This window comes from Quercus lobata, chromosome 11 (genome assembly GCF_001633185.2).
Source record: "Quercus lobata isolate SW786 chromosome 11, ValleyOak3.0 Primary Assembly, whole genome shotgun sequence".
NCBI classification, from domain to species: domain Eukaryota; kingdom Viridiplantae; phylum Streptophyta; class Magnoliopsida; order Fagales; family Fagaceae; genus Quercus; species Quercus lobata.
Window position 1 is genome coordinate 11838896 of NC_044914.1, and position 19876 is coordinate 11858771.

At 35.4% G+C, this 19876-nt stretch overlaps 2 protein-coding genes across 3 annotated transcripts; one reads left to right on the forward strand and one right to left on the reverse strand.

Moving 5' to 3' along the window:
- The first annotated feature begins 8086 nt into the window (after nt 1-8086).
- Nucleotides 8087-13609, forward strand: LOC115969172 (pentatricopeptide repeat-containing protein At3g22470, mitochondrial-like). Of its 2 annotated transcripts, none has more exons than XM_031088753.1 (2): nt 8087-8946; nt 12957-13609. In XM_031088753.1, the coding sequence occupies exon 1, from the start codon at nt 8163-8165 to the stop codon at nt 8934-8936; it is 774 nt and encodes a 257-aa protein (XP_030944613.1). In that variant the 5' UTR covers nt 8087-8162; the 3' UTR covers nt 8937-8946; nt 12957-13609. The 2 variants fall into 2 exon arrangements, with proteins under 2 accessions (XP_030944613.1, XP_030944614.1); XM_031088754.1 differs by lacking the exon at nt 12957-13609 and adding an exon at nt 9149-10191.
- LOC115969171 (disease resistance protein RPM1-like) lies at nt 13038-14309 on the reverse strand. Its single transcript, XM_031088752.1, has one exon. The coding sequence runs from the start codon at nt 14104-14106 to the stop codon at nt 13057-13059; it is 1050 nt and encodes a 349-aa protein (XP_030944612.1). The 5' UTR covers nt 14107-14309; the 3' UTR covers nt 13038-13056.
- Nucleotides 14310-19876: the final 5567 nt, after the last annotated feature.

Below are 19876 nucleotides of genomic sequence, written 5' to 3' on the forward strand. Positions count from 1 at the left end.
ATTCACCTCAATTCCTCTATGGGTCACCATGTACCCCAAGAACTTCCCGGAGCCTACACCAAAGGAGCACTTCGAAGCATTCAAGCGCAACTTATGTTCTCTCAGTATCCCGAAGATACTAGTGAGATCCTCCACATGTTCGGATACTACCTTACTCTTTACAACCATACCATCAATGTAAACTTCAATATTTCTGCCCAATTGTGGCTCAAACATTTTCGTCATCATGCGTTGGTAGGTAGATCCAGCGTTTTTCAAGCCGAAGGGCATCACCTTGTAATGGTAGTTCCCAATCGGGGTCATAAAAGCAGTTTTTTCTTGATCGTCGGCGGCCAGTGGTATTTGGTGATACCCTTGAAAGGCATCCAAGAAACTCATCCTAGGGTGACCCGCTGTCGCATCCACCAACTGGTCAATCTTCGGCATAGGAAATGGATCCTTGGGGCATGCCTTATTAAGATCCATGAAGTCCACGCACACCCGCCATTTTCCAGTCTTCTTCTTTACTACTACCGTATTGGCCAACCATTGAGGGTAGAAAACTTCCTTGATAGCCCCAGCCTGTTTGAGCTTGGCAACTTCGCTTCTAACTGCCTCGGCATGCTCCTTCGATGGTCGTCGAGGAGGTTGCCTCCTGGGGATAACAGCTGGGTTCACGTTGAGTCGATGGCAAATGAAATTTGGGTCCACCCCGGGGGCTTCGTACGGATCCCATGCAAAAACGTCCACATTGGCTCGGAGGAACTCCAGCAAATTCATTTTTTCTTGGGAAGGCAACTTGGCCCCAACCCGGAAGAATTTTTCTGGATCATCAGCAACAACTGCCTTTTCCAGATCTTCACACTCCACACCATTGGTTGGCACGTCTAAACCTAATACTGGGGACTTTAATTGCTATAACTCATTATCGGCGGTAGCCGAGGTTTCTGCCTCTAGCCGATGCTGTATAGCAGCTACTTGACATTACCGAGCGGCCGCCTGACTCCCTACTATCTCCAGCACTTGGTCTCCAGATGGATACTTCACCTTCTGATGCAGGGTAGACGAAACCGCTTTAAGGGTGTGAAGCCAAGGTCTGCCCACAATGGCAGTGTACGGAGAGAAAACATCAACGACAATAAAATCCACCTCCACCACATCTGTGCCTGACTGAACGGGCAGCCTGATTAGCCCCATAGGGGTGACCAACCTTCCCTCAAAACTCACTAGAGGGGAATTATAGGTTGTTAAGTCTTCTGGTTTTAAACCTAGCCCCTTGTATAAGTCTGGATACATCACATCCACAGCGCTTCCCTGATCAACCATCACTCTTCGGACATCGTACCCGCTGATCCTTAATGTTACCACCAAAGCATCCTCATGGGGCTGTATGGTTCCAACCAGATCCTCATCTGAAAAACCCAAAATCAAGGGGACACGCCTCTTGGCTCTCTTCAATGCTTGAGAATGATCCTCGGCCTGGGATCGGGACACCGACAACACTCTGGAGGGGCAAGATCCAATCCTTCCCGGGGCCGTGAAGATAACGTTAATCGTACCCAGGGGGAGCCTTGACGAAGCGTCCCCACGCACCTCGGGACCTCCCTGGCTCACCCTTCCGCTGGAGTTTTGCAGGAGTTGTTTTAATTTTCCTTCATGGACCAACTATTCCAAGTGGTCCCATAAATTCCTGCAGTTGTCTGTCGTGTGCCCATGATCCTGGTGGTAATGGCAATATAAACTCGGATTGCGTTTTGTAGGCTCTCCCGCCTTCTTGTTGGGCCATTTGAAGAATGGCTCATTTTTTATCTTCTCCAAAACCTGCTGAACAGGCTCCCGAAATACTGCATTAACAACTTGGGCGTCCGCCAAGCCTGACTGCCCACCAAAGTCCCTCCTTGGTCGGCTGTTATTATAACGATCCGACCTGAAATCCCTCCTCTCCTGAGGGACCATCTTGGCCTTTCCTTTCCCCTGTAGTTGATCTTCTTCTACTCTTCTGTACTTATCTATTCTGTCCATCAGCTGACGCACACTAGTGATAGGTTTACCCGTTAAGGACTTCCTCAAATCATGATCAGCTGGGAGGCCAGACTTAAAAGTGGTTATCGCCACATGATCATTCTTTCCCTCTATTTCGTTAAATGTTTCCCAGTACCTATCCGAGTAACTCTTGAGAGTCTCGCCCTCTCACATAGACAACGTAAACAAGGAACCCAAAGGCCGAGGAGTTCGGCTGCAGGTAATAAAGCGAGCACCAAATGCCCGAGTCAGTGTTTTGAAAGATCCAACAGAATTGGTCCTTAAGCCATTGAACCACCTCATCGCCGTCGGACCCAAACTCGATGGAAAAATCTTGCACATCAAAGCATCATCTCTGGAGTGAATAGCCATCTTCTGGCTGTAATAGCTTACATGTTCCACCGGGTCTGAATGGCCATCATAAAGGGAGAACGTAGGCTGATGGAATCGCCGAGGAGGGGCAGCATCATCTATGTTCCTTGTAAAGGGTGACTTGGAAATTTGACTCAAGGCCCTGTTCATGGCGTCGTTTCCCAAGCCCCTGCTAGTTGGACTTCTAAGCCTACGTCGATGGCGACGCTCCTCTTCAAAAGAGAAAGTTTCGCTTTGCGGAGTTTTCGATCTCCGCCTGTAACTAGTTCCATCCGACTCCCCAGATGATGGTTCGGAGTAAGGTGGGGAACGCTCCCGCCGTGCATGGCGCAACTCTCTCTTTAAGTCTGCAATCTCACGTTGCAGATTCCCATCACGCTTCGCGTGGGAGACGTGACTTTTCCCCCGTGAATGGCTCCTGGTGGTATGAGTTGTATGTATACTCCCCTCCCGGACTTCTCTCCGTTCGGGACTCCTTCGAGGACCCCCATGCTGAGAGCCCCTTGACTCCGCCTGATGCAGGTTGACACCATCCTGATGCGGTCCCACCGCGGAGTGAGGTTGCTCAACTCCTTCCATCGAAAGTGTTGTAACGGAAGTTCTACAATCTAACACAAGCTCTTCCCACAGATGGCGCCAATTGTAAGGACACGATTTTGTAACGAACCTAAACAGTATTGGGTTCGCACATAAAAAGACCCAGACAATATGATTTGTAGAGCGTGGGTGTAAAAAGCTAGGTTAACTGTGGTCTCCCTTATAGAGATTCGTTCCCATGCATACTAAAAGTCTAAAATTGGTACAGCAATCTTTTTCTTTAGTGATCAAGGCAACTCTTTTTCTCTACTCTTGCTTTTTTCTTCTTTTTTTCCCTCTCTTCTTCTTTTTCTGTTTTCGATCCTTGTCTTCATGCTCTTCTTTTAGTTTATGTACCCCCCGTTGTGCTCCATCCTCACCGCACACGTGTAGGTTGGGTTCGGAGGATTTCTTTCTGTCCTATCTAGCACCCCCTGGAACTTCCTATGGGCAGCTGTAAGGCTGCTTCCTTACTGTTTAGGTATCACCTCCACATTAATGCGGCCAGAGAGTTGATTAAGAGGTCATTAATGCGGAGGCAGCTGTAGTGATAGATATTTGTTTGCCTTATCTTTTTCGTCCTTGGTCGGTCATCCTGTCTTTTACGGTGACCTAATTCTGAGGTCTGGTTGCGATAGGACCACGTCCTAACCGTCCTCGGACGCATACTGTCGAGAAGTATGGTGTCCTCGGACGAGTACAGAACCCTACCCTTGTGATGTTGACTACCATCGCCTTCAGTAACCACATTATGACCTGACTTGGCCTCCTCGGACGGATATGCATCCTCGAATAGGCCGCGGGCTCAACATTCCTGAATCAATCCTGAACTTTATGGGCCCATTGATCGAACAGCCCCCACAATAAGAAATTGCAATTTTGATGTTATCTCTTTTCAAAACAATCAAAATATGTTATTATTTAAAAAATAACTAGTAAGTTGCCCGTGCGATGCACGAATAATTTTGTGATATTTTATGTAAAACAGTTTTGAATAATGTTGTACATAAATTATAAAGAAAAAGTAAACTAAATTAAAGTAAATAAACATATACATTTTGAGATATTAAAAATTGGTTTAGTAGCTTCATTGCATATTTATAGCCTTCTTAAGGTAAGATTATTATTTTTTAAAATCATGAAACCAAAAATAAATGCAAAACAATAACGGGACCATGAAATAAACTAATTTGTGTTGTGTTCACATATTTCATACTATGAAATAAAAGTATATCCAACTCTCTTACTATCTTCTACTCATCGATAGTGGGACATTAAGATATAGTATGGGCAAGTGTGTATGCATGTGTCTTATAGATGATTTAAAATTAAACCATAGTAGAATATGACTTTACATTACGGACCAAATATTTTGTCTACTTATATACCCAAAACAAAAACTAACCAACCAAATTACCTAACCTAAATCATATTTAAGCCCCTAATTTAAAAAGAAAAAAAGATTACTCGTAGGGGTTTCGGTGTCTTGATAGTGGTGGGAGGTCAATATAACGGAGGTGGTGACCACTCAGATTCCTCTTTCTCTCTCTTTCAAATGTTTTGTTAGTCTCATGTCTTTTATTTTGGTAATATATGGTGAAATATTGTCTTTTATTTAACAATCCACAATATTTTTATGCCTCTCTATCTCTCTCTAGAGTCTTATCTCGTTAGTTATTACTATTAGCCCTTACTTTTTCTTTTTCTTTTTTTTTCTTTAAATACTAAAACAGTGGGTATGCTAAAAGACACGAAGAATAGTGAAAGATGTGATGTAAGCTTAGGCAATTAATGAGATATTAATGAGATAACAATAAAATAAGATAATGTGAACTTTTAGGTAACAATAAAAAAAAAATAAATAAATAAAAACTTAATGAAAGAGGTAAAAAAAGGCTAAATGCAAAATTAGAGTGCCACTTGATAGGACCTCATGCACTCTCACATGAGGTCTTTGAGAGAGAGACATTTTGTAACAACTTTTATTTTTCAATATTCCTCCCAAAAAAATTTTTTTACTCGTTCCTTGAAGTGAATAATTATAATGGTTATGTGTGTGCAATTTATAACTGTTGTTTTACTGCATATTTATAGCCTTCTCAAGGTAAGATTAATTTTTCACCCTAAAAAAAAAAAAAAGGTAAGATTAATTTTTTTTTTAAATCATGAAACAAAAAATAATTACAAAAGAGTAACAAGACCATGAAATCAAATAATTTGTGTTGTGTTCACATATTTAATACTATGAAATAAAAGTATGTCCAACTCTCTCATTGTCTTCTACTCATTGATAGTGCAACATTAAAACATGGTGTGGGCAAGTGTGTATGCACATGTCTTATAGATGATTTAAAACCATGGTAGAATATGGCTTTACATTGCATGCCAAATGATAATGATAATGAAAAAAATTGACATTTGGCTTTTGTTTTTTTTTTTTTTTTCATTTTAAAATTAGGTAAATAGTATGTTTTTTAGATGATGTTCATGAGCACTTTAACTAAAAAGTCAAGACTTTCCCATTTGGTTGCCAAGAAATAAAGAAAAAGAAAAGAAAAGAAATTTTCAATTTCTGCTAATAAAATGACATCTCATTTACTTATGGAGATGCAATTAATATATTTTCAAATATTTTATTTTATTTTCTAATTAAAGACCCCGTGATAATTCAAAAGATAGCTTAGATGGCATAAAAATATTATTTTGATATTAATGTTAGATACATTAATTATTTTTATGTACTGCTTAATAATAAGGATTATTTTGACACAATACCAAAAGTTTAGAAACAAAATTGACACGTTTAAGATGTTAATAACCATTTTGATTCATAGTACAAGTGTTAAAGACTAAAACAGTACTTAAACATGTTTTTACATATTTTTTATTAAAGATTAAATTCTATAAGGATGTGGTTTAAAACCCAAGTTTTACACCCTTCAATTTCAACATGCCACATTATCTTATCACGTATTAAAGAATAAGAACAACCACACTCAATCAATTATAATGCTTTACTGAAAATTCAACCAAATTGGAAGCTTATTAAGATGTTATTAATTGCGGTGTGATGTATTGAGTTTTAAGTAAAAAACTGATGTAACATCTTTTATTGGATGGTATAAAACATGAATTTTACACCCATTTTTACCAAATTCAAACTCTTTTTATTAATATCCTCAAAACACTTTTTTTTATTAGCTAAATTTGGAAACTAATATCCTGTTTGGTTGTAAGGGAGATGAAAAGGAAAGAAGGGAGGAAAAAGTAAGAGACAGGAAAGGGAAGAAGAGAGAGTTGTACATAGAAGGATTGCATTAAACAATTTCTTCAAAAGAAAGGTCTTCTTTGAAAAAAATAATGGGACCATCTGAAGGATTGTGATGCGAAAATTTCTAGAACACAAACTTTTCTCAAAATTATGGGTTGTGAGAAAAGTATGAAACTTCATCAAAAAAGAAAATAAGTATGAAATATTGGTGAATTGATCAAATTGTGTATTCTCACTTTTTAATAGAAAACTAAAAAGTGAAAATGCTTGGGATCATCACAACACATATTAATATAGAAAAACTTAATAAAAGAGGTAAAAAAAAGGCTAAATACAAAGTTAGAGCGTCACTTGGCAAGACCTCATACACTTCTGCATGAGGTCTCTGCTTATATATATATATATATATATATATATACATATTGATTGATTAGGATAATTTTAGTATCTCTAATTGACGTTTCCTCCCAAAAAATAAAAACATACTTAATTACACTTTTAATTCTTAAAGGTGACTATCTTCATTTGGGCTCCTTTAGTTTAATATTTTTCATTTTTGGTTCATAAAGTTTGATTATGTTTTTAGAAAGGTCATTCTGTCTACTTTCGTGATTGATATGGTTGATAAGTGCCAACAAAACAATTATTGTTCATGTATTTTTTGATGCAGGCAAAATGCCACAATAAACAAAAGGCGTATGCTTTGGGATTATAGCCCTTGAATTCACAAGAGGAATTCCAAAATATTATTATTTTTTTGATGGGTTTATTGATGAAAAATTGAATTGATAGAAAACCCAAAAAAATAATAAATCCTATCTATGGCTGCCAAGAGACTCTGGGATGGCTAGGAAACTCTAAAACACGTGCTAATTCATGTTAAGCATGAATTGGGAAAACTACAAAATCAACATTTAAGAATTTTGTGGATTCTAAATTAACTCAACTGATAAAATTTCTAATGATAAAATAAGAGTTTTGGGATTCAATCCTCACTTACATCAAAAATTGATTAGTATCTTAGTCTGATAATAAAGAACTATTATCATGAGTGAACTTCATAAGTCGAAACTCTCTTTTAAAAAAAAAAAACCTAAAAATCTTAGAAGATATTACAAAATAGATTAGACATAAAATGAAGGAATTTGTGCGAAATGCAGCATAGATCATGACTGAAATGCTATCACCAACTTTGGAGCAGACTAGACATTTGCTCTAATAATTTCTACCAATACTTTTTGAGAAATGATATATTCACAACATTTTTATAACAAATCATAAATAGCAAGTTGTTACTGGTTGTTATTGTTGGGGCAAAAAAGTAATCTTAGTGTTAAGTTCAAATTTAAACCAATAACAACTAACTACCTATGATTTGTTATGAAAATATTATAAAAATGTTGTGAATGTACCACCTCTCATACTTTTTTACTTTCCAAACTGTTTGTGTTAATTCCTAACTGTTTGTGCTCTCTGTTCTATATAATTTTTTTTTCTCTTAATAGTCAAGTTAGTGGTGTACATAGACCCAATGACTTTTTTATTTTATTTTTAATTATACTTTGAGAATTAAAATAAAAAATCTCATTTTCTCAACAAAAAAAAAATCTCATAACAAAATAAAAATAATACCAAACTTAGTCTAAAAATCAAAGGATTTAAAATGCTTTATTTATTTATTTATTTTTTAATATCAGTTTTTTAAATAATACCAATCTAATTTTTTTAATATCACTTTCTTATCTTTTGGGTTTTTTTTTTTTTTTTTTTTTAAATAGTTGCATATATATATATATATATATATATATATATAAGATGCTGACCTTTGTGTGCGTGTTAATTTCCCAAAAAGATGTTGCCTCTGAATTTTCACAGTACTATAGAATAGAAGAGAACATATCATATCACACACTGTAAAAGCAGCTCAGTAGCATTATTGAGAATGAACTCACTCAACCTCAAACATCTTCAACCTCTCTACTTTCCCTCGAAACCCATCATCTCTCTTCTCTTCCAACCGTCAATTTCACCCTTCTCTTCTTCTTCTTCTACTGAACCATCAAATCCCACCACCACCACCGCCGCCACCAATGCAAGTCTAACCCAAGAACAGTTCACAAAAATCAACCTCCTCCTCCCACGTCTCTGCCTCTCAAACCACCTCTCCACCGCAATCCACCTCACCACCACAGCTCTCCTCACGGACCCACCTCCCAAATCTCTCTCCTTTTCCATTCTCATTCACTCTCTCATTTCCCAACCAGACATGGCTCTCTCCATGTCCCTCCTCACTTTCCTCAAACACAACCCGAAAATATCACAAACCCATCTCAGTGACCTCACAACAATGCTCATTGCCTCTTATTTCAAGCACCACAAGGCTAGAGAGGCCTTCAAAGTGTTCAACTGGATGGTGAGGCCAGGGTCTCCCTGTGCGTTGGATTTGAAGGTTTGTGGGATTCTTGTTAATGGGTTTTGCAGGAAAGGTATGGTTTTTGAGGCCTTGAAGGTTTTGAGGGAGATGGTGGGTGTGAATTTGGTGCCAGGAAGAGATTTGGGGAAGTGGGTTTATAGGGGTTTGTTGAGAGAGGCAAGGATTAGGGAAGCAATGGAGTTGAATGAGGCTTTGGGTTTGGTTTGGGATGTTAGTGGTGATGAGGCTATGAAGAAAGTTTTGGGATTGTTAGATCACATAATTGGCAATTGGACAGAGTAGAGCTGAGCAGGTAAGCTATTGATTTTTGGGTTGTTAAATGCTGATATTGTTAGTTTTCTTCAAGTGAAAATTTAGGACAAACGGTCTTTTTCTCTGTGGGTTATAAATTTATAACGTATACCAATGTATTTAATTGATGTTGCAGTAATTCTTTTCTCCAATGATGAAAGCTAATTATTGATGGCTGAATGTTCCTTTTATTTTTTGGATAGGTAAATGCTGATGGTTGAATGTTCTTTTGCATTTGTGTTTTGCCAATTGTAAGAGAGTGAAGAGAAAACAACTTGAACTTTGCTTAACAATCATCATGAGTACTAAATGGATAATTAGTTAGATTTGTTATCTGGTCTTTGCTAGGAGCATGCTTGTCCTTCCTGCCATGGCATTTTATTCCTTGTGGTAGAAACCAGATTCCACTACTCACTCTACAAACCATGGATCAGAAGGCATGTAAGCACTGTTTGAGACAAAGAAGATAAACACCTTTTCTCTTTAACTATAGTAGAGAGATAAAAGAATGAACCTTCATTACACTCATTAAAGTTTGTTCAGTAAAGATATCATTCATTAAAGCTTGTTCAATAATGCATTATTCACTAAAAATGGAGTCATTCACTTGAAGATTGAGATTATATACATTTAACTGTTTAAGAAATTCACACTTAACATTACCAATGACAAAAACATTACAACAAAGTCAACATTAGCAGCAACTTAAACAGGAAGAACAACATCCTACCTCAATATGGAAACTTCTATATATCTGTGTCCTGTATGATTGATTGGGAAACATGAATCCTGCATGATCCGGCATTATAAATCCTTGAGTAATCCACATTCGTATATAGAGCCTAACGATTAAAATAGTGTGATATGAGCAAAAGAGAATGTAATAGATTTGGCCAACAGTAAAAGGGTACTACAAAGAAATTCAAAATATTAGGTTGCATAGCACAAAAAGGGGCAAATGCAGTCTTAGTTATTGTCAGCAGGTTAGTACTTAAGTGCTCAGATGTACAGCCTATTACAATGCAACTTAAGTGTGGAAGGAATGCATTAGTAAAATATTATCACATTTTCACACTGAACTTACAAACCATTATTATAAAGTCTTAGTTTCAAGGTCCTCAAAACTGTTACATGTGAGAATAGTTGAAGGAAAAGAATAAAATAATTCAAAGAAGTGGAAGCAAAAAAGAGAGAAGAACACAAGAGGACCTTAAGGTTCGGTCTACGGCCTACGTCCACGGGATAAAGCTCTTTTTTTTTTTTTTTGAGTAAATAGTTATACTTATAAGAACACACACAAAAATAATAATAGTGTTTTAAACTGGGTTTATAATACATTATATAATCAGAGTACAACTACAAAACGGTTTAACCTTTGTAGCTGTAGACTGGGTTTATAAACAGCGGACACTAGACACACACAACCAATATAGGATAAATATCCCTATTCTTTTTTTTGAGTAAATAGTAATACTTATTAGAATACACACGAAAATAATAATAGTGTTTTAAACCGGGTTTATAATATATTACATAACTAAAGTACAATATGTTGGGGCTACATATTTACTGTATTCTCAATTGTGGATTACAATGAACCCTAGTAGGGTATATATGAGAGCTAGGGTTAGCCCTATATGGGCTTACAATATGTTGGGCCTCTTGGGCTATTACATTAACATAAACCCAATATCTTTAACAAGAATGAAATCCTTGAATGAAATAAAACTTTTGATAATCATCCATTGTGCTGGCCAAAGTCTAAACACTTATAGATCCTATTGTAAAATAGACTAATTATTGGCTTCTTTCAGTGGCTCCCTATTTGATTGGTCTAGGGCTTGGGGAATCACCTTTGGTGACTCTCTCCCTATGTTCCTTAGCTCTCTCCTTTGTATTTAGTATCTTTTCCTTTCTTTTTTCTCTCTTCTGAATTTTCTTTATCTGTATTTTTCTCACTGCCTAATGTTTTTTTGCATAAGGCAGTGTTCTTGAATTTATATCCTTATTACTTATCAAAAATAAAAAATTGTAAAATAGACTAATATCAGACTGTTTTCAGTGGTGAACACAAGAATATCTGTTATATAGTAGTACAAACAAATAGAAGGGAGCACAGTTTGAAAGTAAGAGGCTGTGTTATTATTTTCAACTGTAGCATGGGTTGGAATTTGCCAGCCAATGCAAGTCTTCTCTTCAGCATGGAAATTTGGTTTGTCAACCATATAATGTAAAGAATTTTATCATTGGATTTAATAATATTAGTAAATTTTTCATAGAAGTTCTAGGGCTTAGAAGGTCATACCTTGTCTTTCAGTGAAACTGTATGGCAGTTTGATTTTCAAAGACTCACCCTCGCAGACGCTCCAACAAGTCTGAGACACTGAGCTTGTACATTTGATATAATTCTCCTTTAATCCTATACTTGAAACGGACAGTAGTTATGGTCTTGACTTTCCAATAATCTTGGCCTCCATCCGGTTGTATACTAAGTGCAAATCTCTGCACAACTCCAAAAAGTCCAGAGTTGTGAGGTTTTTTAGGTGCTGTATTCCAGAGGGTACTTCCTTCAGCTGCAGGCATGGCCCAATTTCTAGTTGCTCAAGAAGGGGCAATGCTCTTCTGTCTATCTTCACCATTTTTAATTTTACCAAATTTCTGAGCGTGAGCTTTTTGAGTTTTTGAAAGCCACCCTCCTTAAAATGCAGCTGTTCCCCATCATATCCTTGATTGAGGATAAGATTAATTAAATTAGGCAAAGCCAGGATGCATTTCAATGGATCTTCCATTAACCTTGAGAAATATAAACCTAATGTGACTAGATTCTGAAGCTCTGGAATCCAGTTGGGAAACTTCTCCAATTTTCCCCTTATGATTAACTGCTCTAAAAATTGAGGGGGAGATGAGAGGGATTGTAAATCTAGAATCTCATCTTCACTGATTGAGCTTACAACCAAAAGTTTAAGGTGGTGCATATTTTTTAGGGGCACACAAAGCCCTCCCATTTTCTGCAGTCATATTTGAAATGCCCAACGTTCTCAACTGCCTCAACTTTCCCAGCTCTTTGATTAGACCAACTTCTTGATGATTTGCCTCTACAAGTGTTAGTGTCTGCAAATCCTTTAAACATCCAAGCCCATCATGTATTTTCACTCCTTGCAATGAATGCAAACTACTTGCAATTTCAAGGTCATAATAATGGGCCAAAAGATGTCTCAGCTTATAAAGCCTAAATATTGCAATTGGTAGCTCACGCACTGGAGTTTCCAGAATATTTAATGTCTGTAGGTTTTGTAGCTTACCTAGTGACTTTGGAAGTATCTTCACTTTTGTATTCCTCAAACTTAAGTACTTCAAGTGAAATAATTTACCCACTTCTTCAGGAAGACAATCAATTGGAGCATCTTCAAAATCCAACACTCTTAAAAGCCTGAACTTTTTAAACAATTTAATCATGAAAGACTTGGTCAATTCATTAATGTTGAAAAGAAAGATCGAACGTACCTGAGAGTACGTAATGGTCTCTAAAACATTTTCTTGACCATCATGGATTGATAGGCACCGACTTTTTCCAATGAAACTTGAGTCATCTGCCTCTAAAATTTGACAGAAATTCAACTCTCCAGCCTTTGATAGAATGATTTCATGCAACAGGTCATGGATCCTGTACTTTTTACGTACCTCATAATCATTAACTGACACTTGAACCAAGTTCCTGTGGATTAGCTCAATTAAGTTTTCTTCTGACACCTCTTCCAATGTTATTCCCTTCTTTGCTTTTATAAAGCCGTCAGCTATCCATAGCCGAAATAATCTTGAATCAGTAATTGAATAGTCCTCTGGAAAGATGCTGAAGTAAAGGAAGCAAGATTTAAGGTAGTAAGGTAGATCATGATAACTGAGAGAGAGTATTTTTGTAATACTTGTAAGGTGGGGATTACATTGTAGTTCAGAAGTGAGGCTATTATGTAACTTTTGCCATTCTAATGGAACCTTCTCCTTGGTTGACAGAAGACCACCTATGGCCACAAGTGCAAGTGGCAAGCCTTCACATTTTCTAACAATGTCAAGTGACAATCTCACCAGCTCTCTGGGACAACAGCCCTGAAACTCAGACTGGAATGCCTTTCTGCAGAACAATTCCCAGGCCATTTCTTGAGACAGGTTCTAGCTTGTGGACCTGATCAGATGAAAACTCTTTACAAGAAGCAGCAATGTGATCACTGCGTGTGGTAATGATTATCCTGCTTCCTCTGTCATTACAGGGTAAAGCATGTTTCACAACTTCCCAGAACTCTGTCTTCCAGACATCATCAAAAACAACGACATACTTCTTTCGCTGTAAATATTCCCTGAGCTGGCTAATTAGCATGATCTCATCCAGTATGTATATTTCCCCTGGAGCTCTTTCATTTTTTGCCTGGTAGATATTCTTTGTCATTGTCATGAGTATCTTCTTCATGTTGTATGACTGAGACACAGTGATCCAAACACGGCAGTCAAAGTGTCCCTTCACTGAATCATTCTCATATGCTTTCTTGGCAAGAGTGGTCTTACCAATTCCGCCCATGCCTACCACTGAAATCACTGAGCGTTTAGAGGGGCCCCCTACCAACCAGCTTATGAGCTCATCCCTTGTAGATTCAATGCCCACAACTTCACCATCCTCAATGAAAAGGGAACCCACTCGAGGGTCATGCCATGTAGCATTTGTTGCACTGGTTCGTGATCCTTGCTCTGAGGAATTAAAGCCATATCTTTCACTTCGTTCCTTGATATCACAGACTAATATTTTAATATCTTGAATCTTAGTGGCTATCTCATGATGTGGTTTTAGATTTTTCAGTAAGCTACCAATTTTGTGGAGGAATGCAACAAATCCTTTCTCATGACGATGCTGTGCAATATGAAGAATGTATTCATCTATAACATCTTCAATATGATAGGCTGCCTCCCTCACTTGTTTCACCCAAGTTTTCACACCATCGTGGAGGTCTCCTTTCTCTGTCCTTGCTTCAGCATCTTTGAGGAAACACCTGATGCTCTCCAGTTCATCTCTAATACCCACAATTTCCTTATGGACACCTCTTAGCAGATTTGCTTCTTGGACAAGCAACTGGAACAACTTGTCGATGACAAGGGTTACAGCAGTCTCTGTCATTATTTCCTCTCTTCTTCTCCTAAATGAATGGCATTACCTCAACTAAAGTACTTAAAATAAAGTACTTGTTTTAAGTATATGATCATATGCCTAATCGCATATGATTATTATTAATTCTGGAAGAGCCACTTTAGAAAGGGATGGATCTACCTCCCTCAGTTATGCTTGTCTTTTACTTTATTGATTCAACTAAGTTCTTTATCTTTTTCCTCCATATTTCCAACTTGTTTTCAAAGATTTGAAAATTTTCTCTTTTGCCCCATATTTTCAACTTGTTTTGGAAAATTTCTAGTTCAAAGTAAAGTATTTCTCCTTGGAAGGACATTCCTTTGACCATTGCTTGATGCCTCTCAGTCTTCCTTATAAAAAAGGAAGAACCTAGTAGACCGGTACAATTCTATCAAACAATTCCTCAAATTGATGTGTTGTGAATTCTGAAAATCACATATACAAATTTGATGGCATTGTCTTACAAGAAAGGACAAGTCTAGCTGGTAAATAATCACTTAAACAAGTGCGCATATATCTCCTAACAATGAAGTAACTGAACAATATTCAGACAACCTTGCAGCACCTAAGGCGGTATAATTGTTTATATATTTTGTTTTATTATTATTATTATTTTGGATAGTGGGTAAGTACTAAGTAGAAGTAGAACCAGTCAAGGTCAATCTCTGGGATGGGCGTGTGATACATTTCCAGGATCCTAGTCCAGTCTACTCAACTGATATTAGAATCTAACTCTTTTCTGACCCAGCATATGCACGCTGTTACTATTTGCAACCATTTGAGGTTTGATGGGAGGACTTATATCCGCCTCAGGTGGGGCAAAGTACCTTATGCTATGCGTCCAGTTCATACAAGATTTTCTCCTTAGGTGGAAAAGTATATGTACGGATGTACCTAATTTGTTTTGATGAATATATATATATATATATACATATAAAAGAAACACTAGAAAAATTTGAAAGACAAAATAGTGAAAAGAAGGAAGTCATACGTAGAAAGCTAGATATAAAAGATGAGATAGAAAAAATCAACAATAGTAATGATTGTCTAAAAGAAATGGTGGAAAAGCAAAACAATAAAGAAGTATCTAGTTCAGTACAAATTATAAGGAAGAAAGAGTAAAAGAAGTGTTAAAGAAAGAAAATAGTACTCTTGAAGAATCTCTACGTAGGAAGTTAGATGCAATAGAAAAAGAGAGACAATATCCCTTCAGGATTCGTTGCTAATGCTAAAATGTTAGGACTATATGATATATTGCCAAAATTGGAAATCGGCTCTAATTTTGTCGACTTCATTTAAAAAAATAATAAGTAAAAATCCTGAATTTAGGATATCCGGTTATGGCTTGCCATCTCTTCCACTATGATGATTTTACATTTACAACTAGTAGCGTCTTTCTCCTCGAATCTGGGTTTTATGGGTCCTTTAAGATTGAACAATATAATTGATGCTTAGCCATCTTCATCCTATTGTAGTAAGCAATTCAAGACAGTACAGACTCTACTAGCCTGACACTAGAATTAGGTCGCCTGCTGTTTTTTCATGCTTAGTGCCTCACATCAGTTTCACTAGCAACTTTGGATCAAATACTTTCTGAACTCTCTCATGGTAAGCATTACCAAAGTGTATAGGTATTGAGTTAGAAAATAAAAATTATCAATATTTACCATTTCTGTCTTATGAAGATGGATCTTGATGATCACTTTCTTTCCAACCCAGGAAGCTTTTGCAAAGCCACAACACCCATTTCCTGTTTGACTCCATCTTTTCCCTCATCTTAAGCAGATCTAAAACCATGGCTCAATCATCTCCACTAGATGTTTCATGAGATCTTGGAACCATTTCTCGGTTGAGTAGAATGAAAAAAATACCCGTGTCATTGAAAAGCTCTTAAACTGCTTCAAAAGTCAAAACATCAAAGCAATGTGGAACTTGTGTTGCACAACAAGAAACCCCTAGTTAGCCTTGTAGCTTTTGCAACCTTCTTCGCAGTTTGGATTAAGTCTAACTCCTCTCTCCATCATTATATTCTCTAATCATTGATCGATGCTTCACCCAAGCAAACATCAACCTGACAAAGATAAAGTGAAATCTGGATTTTTAAGAAAGAGAGAGTGAACAAAACTTGTGGATAAATAAAAAAAGAATTGGTAGCTTTTGTTTTCCAAATGCATATTGGACATATTGCCGTTAAGAGACTTGATGTTTGCACTATCATGTATTAATCTTTGAATGTGGAAACAAGATCCTCAATGGAAAGAGCTCATTTTACTGTTATGATTTTTTTTTTTTTTTAAGATCTAATAGTACGTAGTGTCTTTTTTTTTTTTTTAATGAATAAGTGTGCCTCTTATTAACCAAAACATAACAAGTCAGTTTAAAACACATGCAGCAAGTTGCCAAATAGAGAGTTAGAGACCAAACCTAACAAACCCCGGCCTCGAAACAAAGTCACCTCTAACACAAAAAGACTACTTAACCCCAACAAAAGACACTATAAATAAATAACACCTGGATTCTCATTTTTACTGTGGCAATACCAAGCCAATTGCTTCAAGATCCTTTGAGAGAGAGAGAGAGAGAGAGCAGTCATGTTTTTGAAATTTATAAATTTGATGTGAATTATAAACCGTATCTATTTTAAAGGAGAAGTCCCTTATACCCTTGTTGTTGCGCACAATTTATCATTGTTTTGTTTTATTGGCCAAAATGTCACAATAGCATAATTTACCGAAATATATATCAATTTATCACTATTTCAAAATACGTAGAGATCTATCACTTTTTGGGTACTCAAGTTCCATAAAAAATTTTCCGGTAATTTTGAAGGCAATTTTTTCGAAGAACTCGAGCTTATAGAACTCAAGTTACACGGCAAACTCAAGTTACACAAACTCGAGTTTTAAAAAGGTAGTAGATCCCTATATATTTCCGAAACAATGGTAGATTTATATATATTTCAATAAATAGTGATATTTGGCCATTTTGGCCTTTTATTTGTATTATTTTAGCCATTATTCCCTCTAACACTACACAGTTATACAATTTGGTGGCAAAGGAACTTTGGGGCACCATTGGGGAAATAGGCCTAGTGTCATAGCTAATCGAGTAGCTTTAGAAGCATGTGTACAAGATCAAGAGACGTGATCTTACACGTGAGAATAATGAAATTAATCGTGAGTCTAGTAAATGTAGTCCCAAGCTTGATGATGCTTTTGAAGTATGGAAAGAGATCAACTTTGAATTCCCAGCAATGGATATAAACATTTCTTGAAGTATTATGTGTACACATTACACAACATAAGCATTATAACTTGCTAGGTAACACCAACATTATATACCAAATAATAGATAAACCAACTAGAAAGGAAATATATCACTATAATCCGATTTAAAATTCAGTGCATTACATCTTGGACAAAAGATACCACAGTCAGCATAAGTTTAAAACTTAAATATACAGCAATACAACATAAATAAATATAGTATTCTCGACATAAATTATTTTACAACTCAAAACTACAATTTAATGTAAGAGATACTTGAAATTGCCCTATGGCTACTGGCTAGTTTAGCTCTTGGACCAACCCTTAGATTTCTCCAATTGCATCTGAAGCCAAAAAAAGCTAAAAATAAATATAAATAAATAAATTGAAACATGAATTAATAAATAAAGTGAAAAAAGAATAATGTAGAAGAATATGCTTCAAGTACTAGTAAAGGAAGTATTTGAGAGGAAGAAGGTGTAGTGTATTGTTATTCACCATAATCAAAACCATGGAATTATTCTGCACAAGGTTCAATATACCGGCTTTTAATAGAAATCAATCAAATCATTAAATAGCTAGTCGGTGATTATCTTCACGTCAAATACATTCACAAATTTTTGGTGACGAGGTAATAAATTAATATTTAATAAATTCCCAAACTATCTTAAAAATAATCCAACCCACCCACAAAGCAATATATTTCACACACAAGGCCTCCTCAAAATCATTTTTTTTGCAAATTTCAATTTGTTGAACTTAAAAATATTAAATTAAGGCAGTTTCTTCAAGCTAGGAATTAAACCAAATATGTCCTACATTTACTTTGCAAAAAGTTGAATTCATAAGCACAATTATGGAAATGAATACAAATCACTTATCACTGCACATCTTTGGCATGATTGTCAACTAGTTGGGTGAGAGGACAAAAATTAGGGTTCAAATCTCCAAAAAAAAAAAAAAAAAAAAAACTTTAAAAATACATGCTTAGATTAAACTAGAATATGATTTCTATCTCAGATAAATATATATATACAAATCACTTATAATATGTCATTTTTGTCATTTTACACCTAAAAATTAACTCTTTATCAATTTGGTTACCACATGGGCTAACTTCAAAGTTCAAAGCACTTCCTACGGTTATTTGATACATTTATAATAAAACTAATAGAAAAAAAAAAGTTATTTTATATTTTTCCCAAAAAATTAACAAGGTTGTTACTTGTTAGTACATATACGAAGCTAAATTGGAGAGAAACTAAGAAATAAAAGTTATATGATCTTTTAAAGTAAAAGAAAATATTGGTTAGTTATGGAAATGGAAAAAGATCTTTTCTTTTGCTATTCGAGTCAAAAGAATTAGTTAAATGTGCCATGATTTAGAAAATTCGATGAATATGAAATTTCAACTAATATTAAGATTCAAGTAGAAGAAACAATTTTAAATGGTTCAAGGAAAATGAAAATAAATGCTTAGTCAACATAAAAATGATGTGAAAATCGACGCTATAGATTTGAAATAATATTTTTTTTAAATGATTACTATTTGTTATTTACTAATAAGTGACTTGCACAGTTAAAGTTAATGGCTGCTTGCAAATATATTGTATTTGCATATATGCATGCTAGGAGTGAGGGTAAGAGAGAGATAGGGACAGAGTCATAAATCTATTCTTTTGGGGACCAACTTAGGACCAAAATGAAATAATATAGAATTCAAAGTGCACGTGCAAACACATACACATGCATGCTCACATGTAATTATATATGCATTTGAAAAGAACCATTGAATACTAATTTTAAGAAAACTTATAACAAAAATTATGTGATACATTTTTTTATTTTTCATCAAAAAATAACAAAAATTGTATATTTGGTTAGAAATAACTAAATTAAAATTAAAAATAATTCTTAATTTGAGATATTTTTTATAGAAAAATTAAAATTAAATTATGTATGAAAAATTAAAATTAAATTATGTATGTATTCATATCGTATATGTAATATATTTTAACTTATTCATTCATTGTGAGATATGTTTTGTTTTAATGAAACTTTTGACTTCTTATTTCTTAAACATTTAAATTTAAAATCTGAAAAAGAAAAAAAAAGAAAAAGAAAAAAAAAAAAAAAGCTTCATTTACGGCTTACAGTACTAACAAACTTGTGCAATACACTAAATTATAAAGTTTAACAACAAACTTAGTTGTAGCCTAAGGTTACAATTCTACTCAATATTTATTTACTGGATGTGAATTTTGATAAATTCAATTACATTATCTTCTTATATCGTCCATACTTACAAATTTTTTAGAAAATCAAAGATTAATAGCTATGTCTTCAAGCAAATATTTAAATTTCAAGTTTTTGTAGTCTAAAATTATGCATAAAAAAATAAGTTCATAGATCGAATAGTAAACAATATTTGATCGATACGAAATTTGACATGTGTGTTAAGAACTTAAAGAACGTGTACTTAAATGATTAGATTT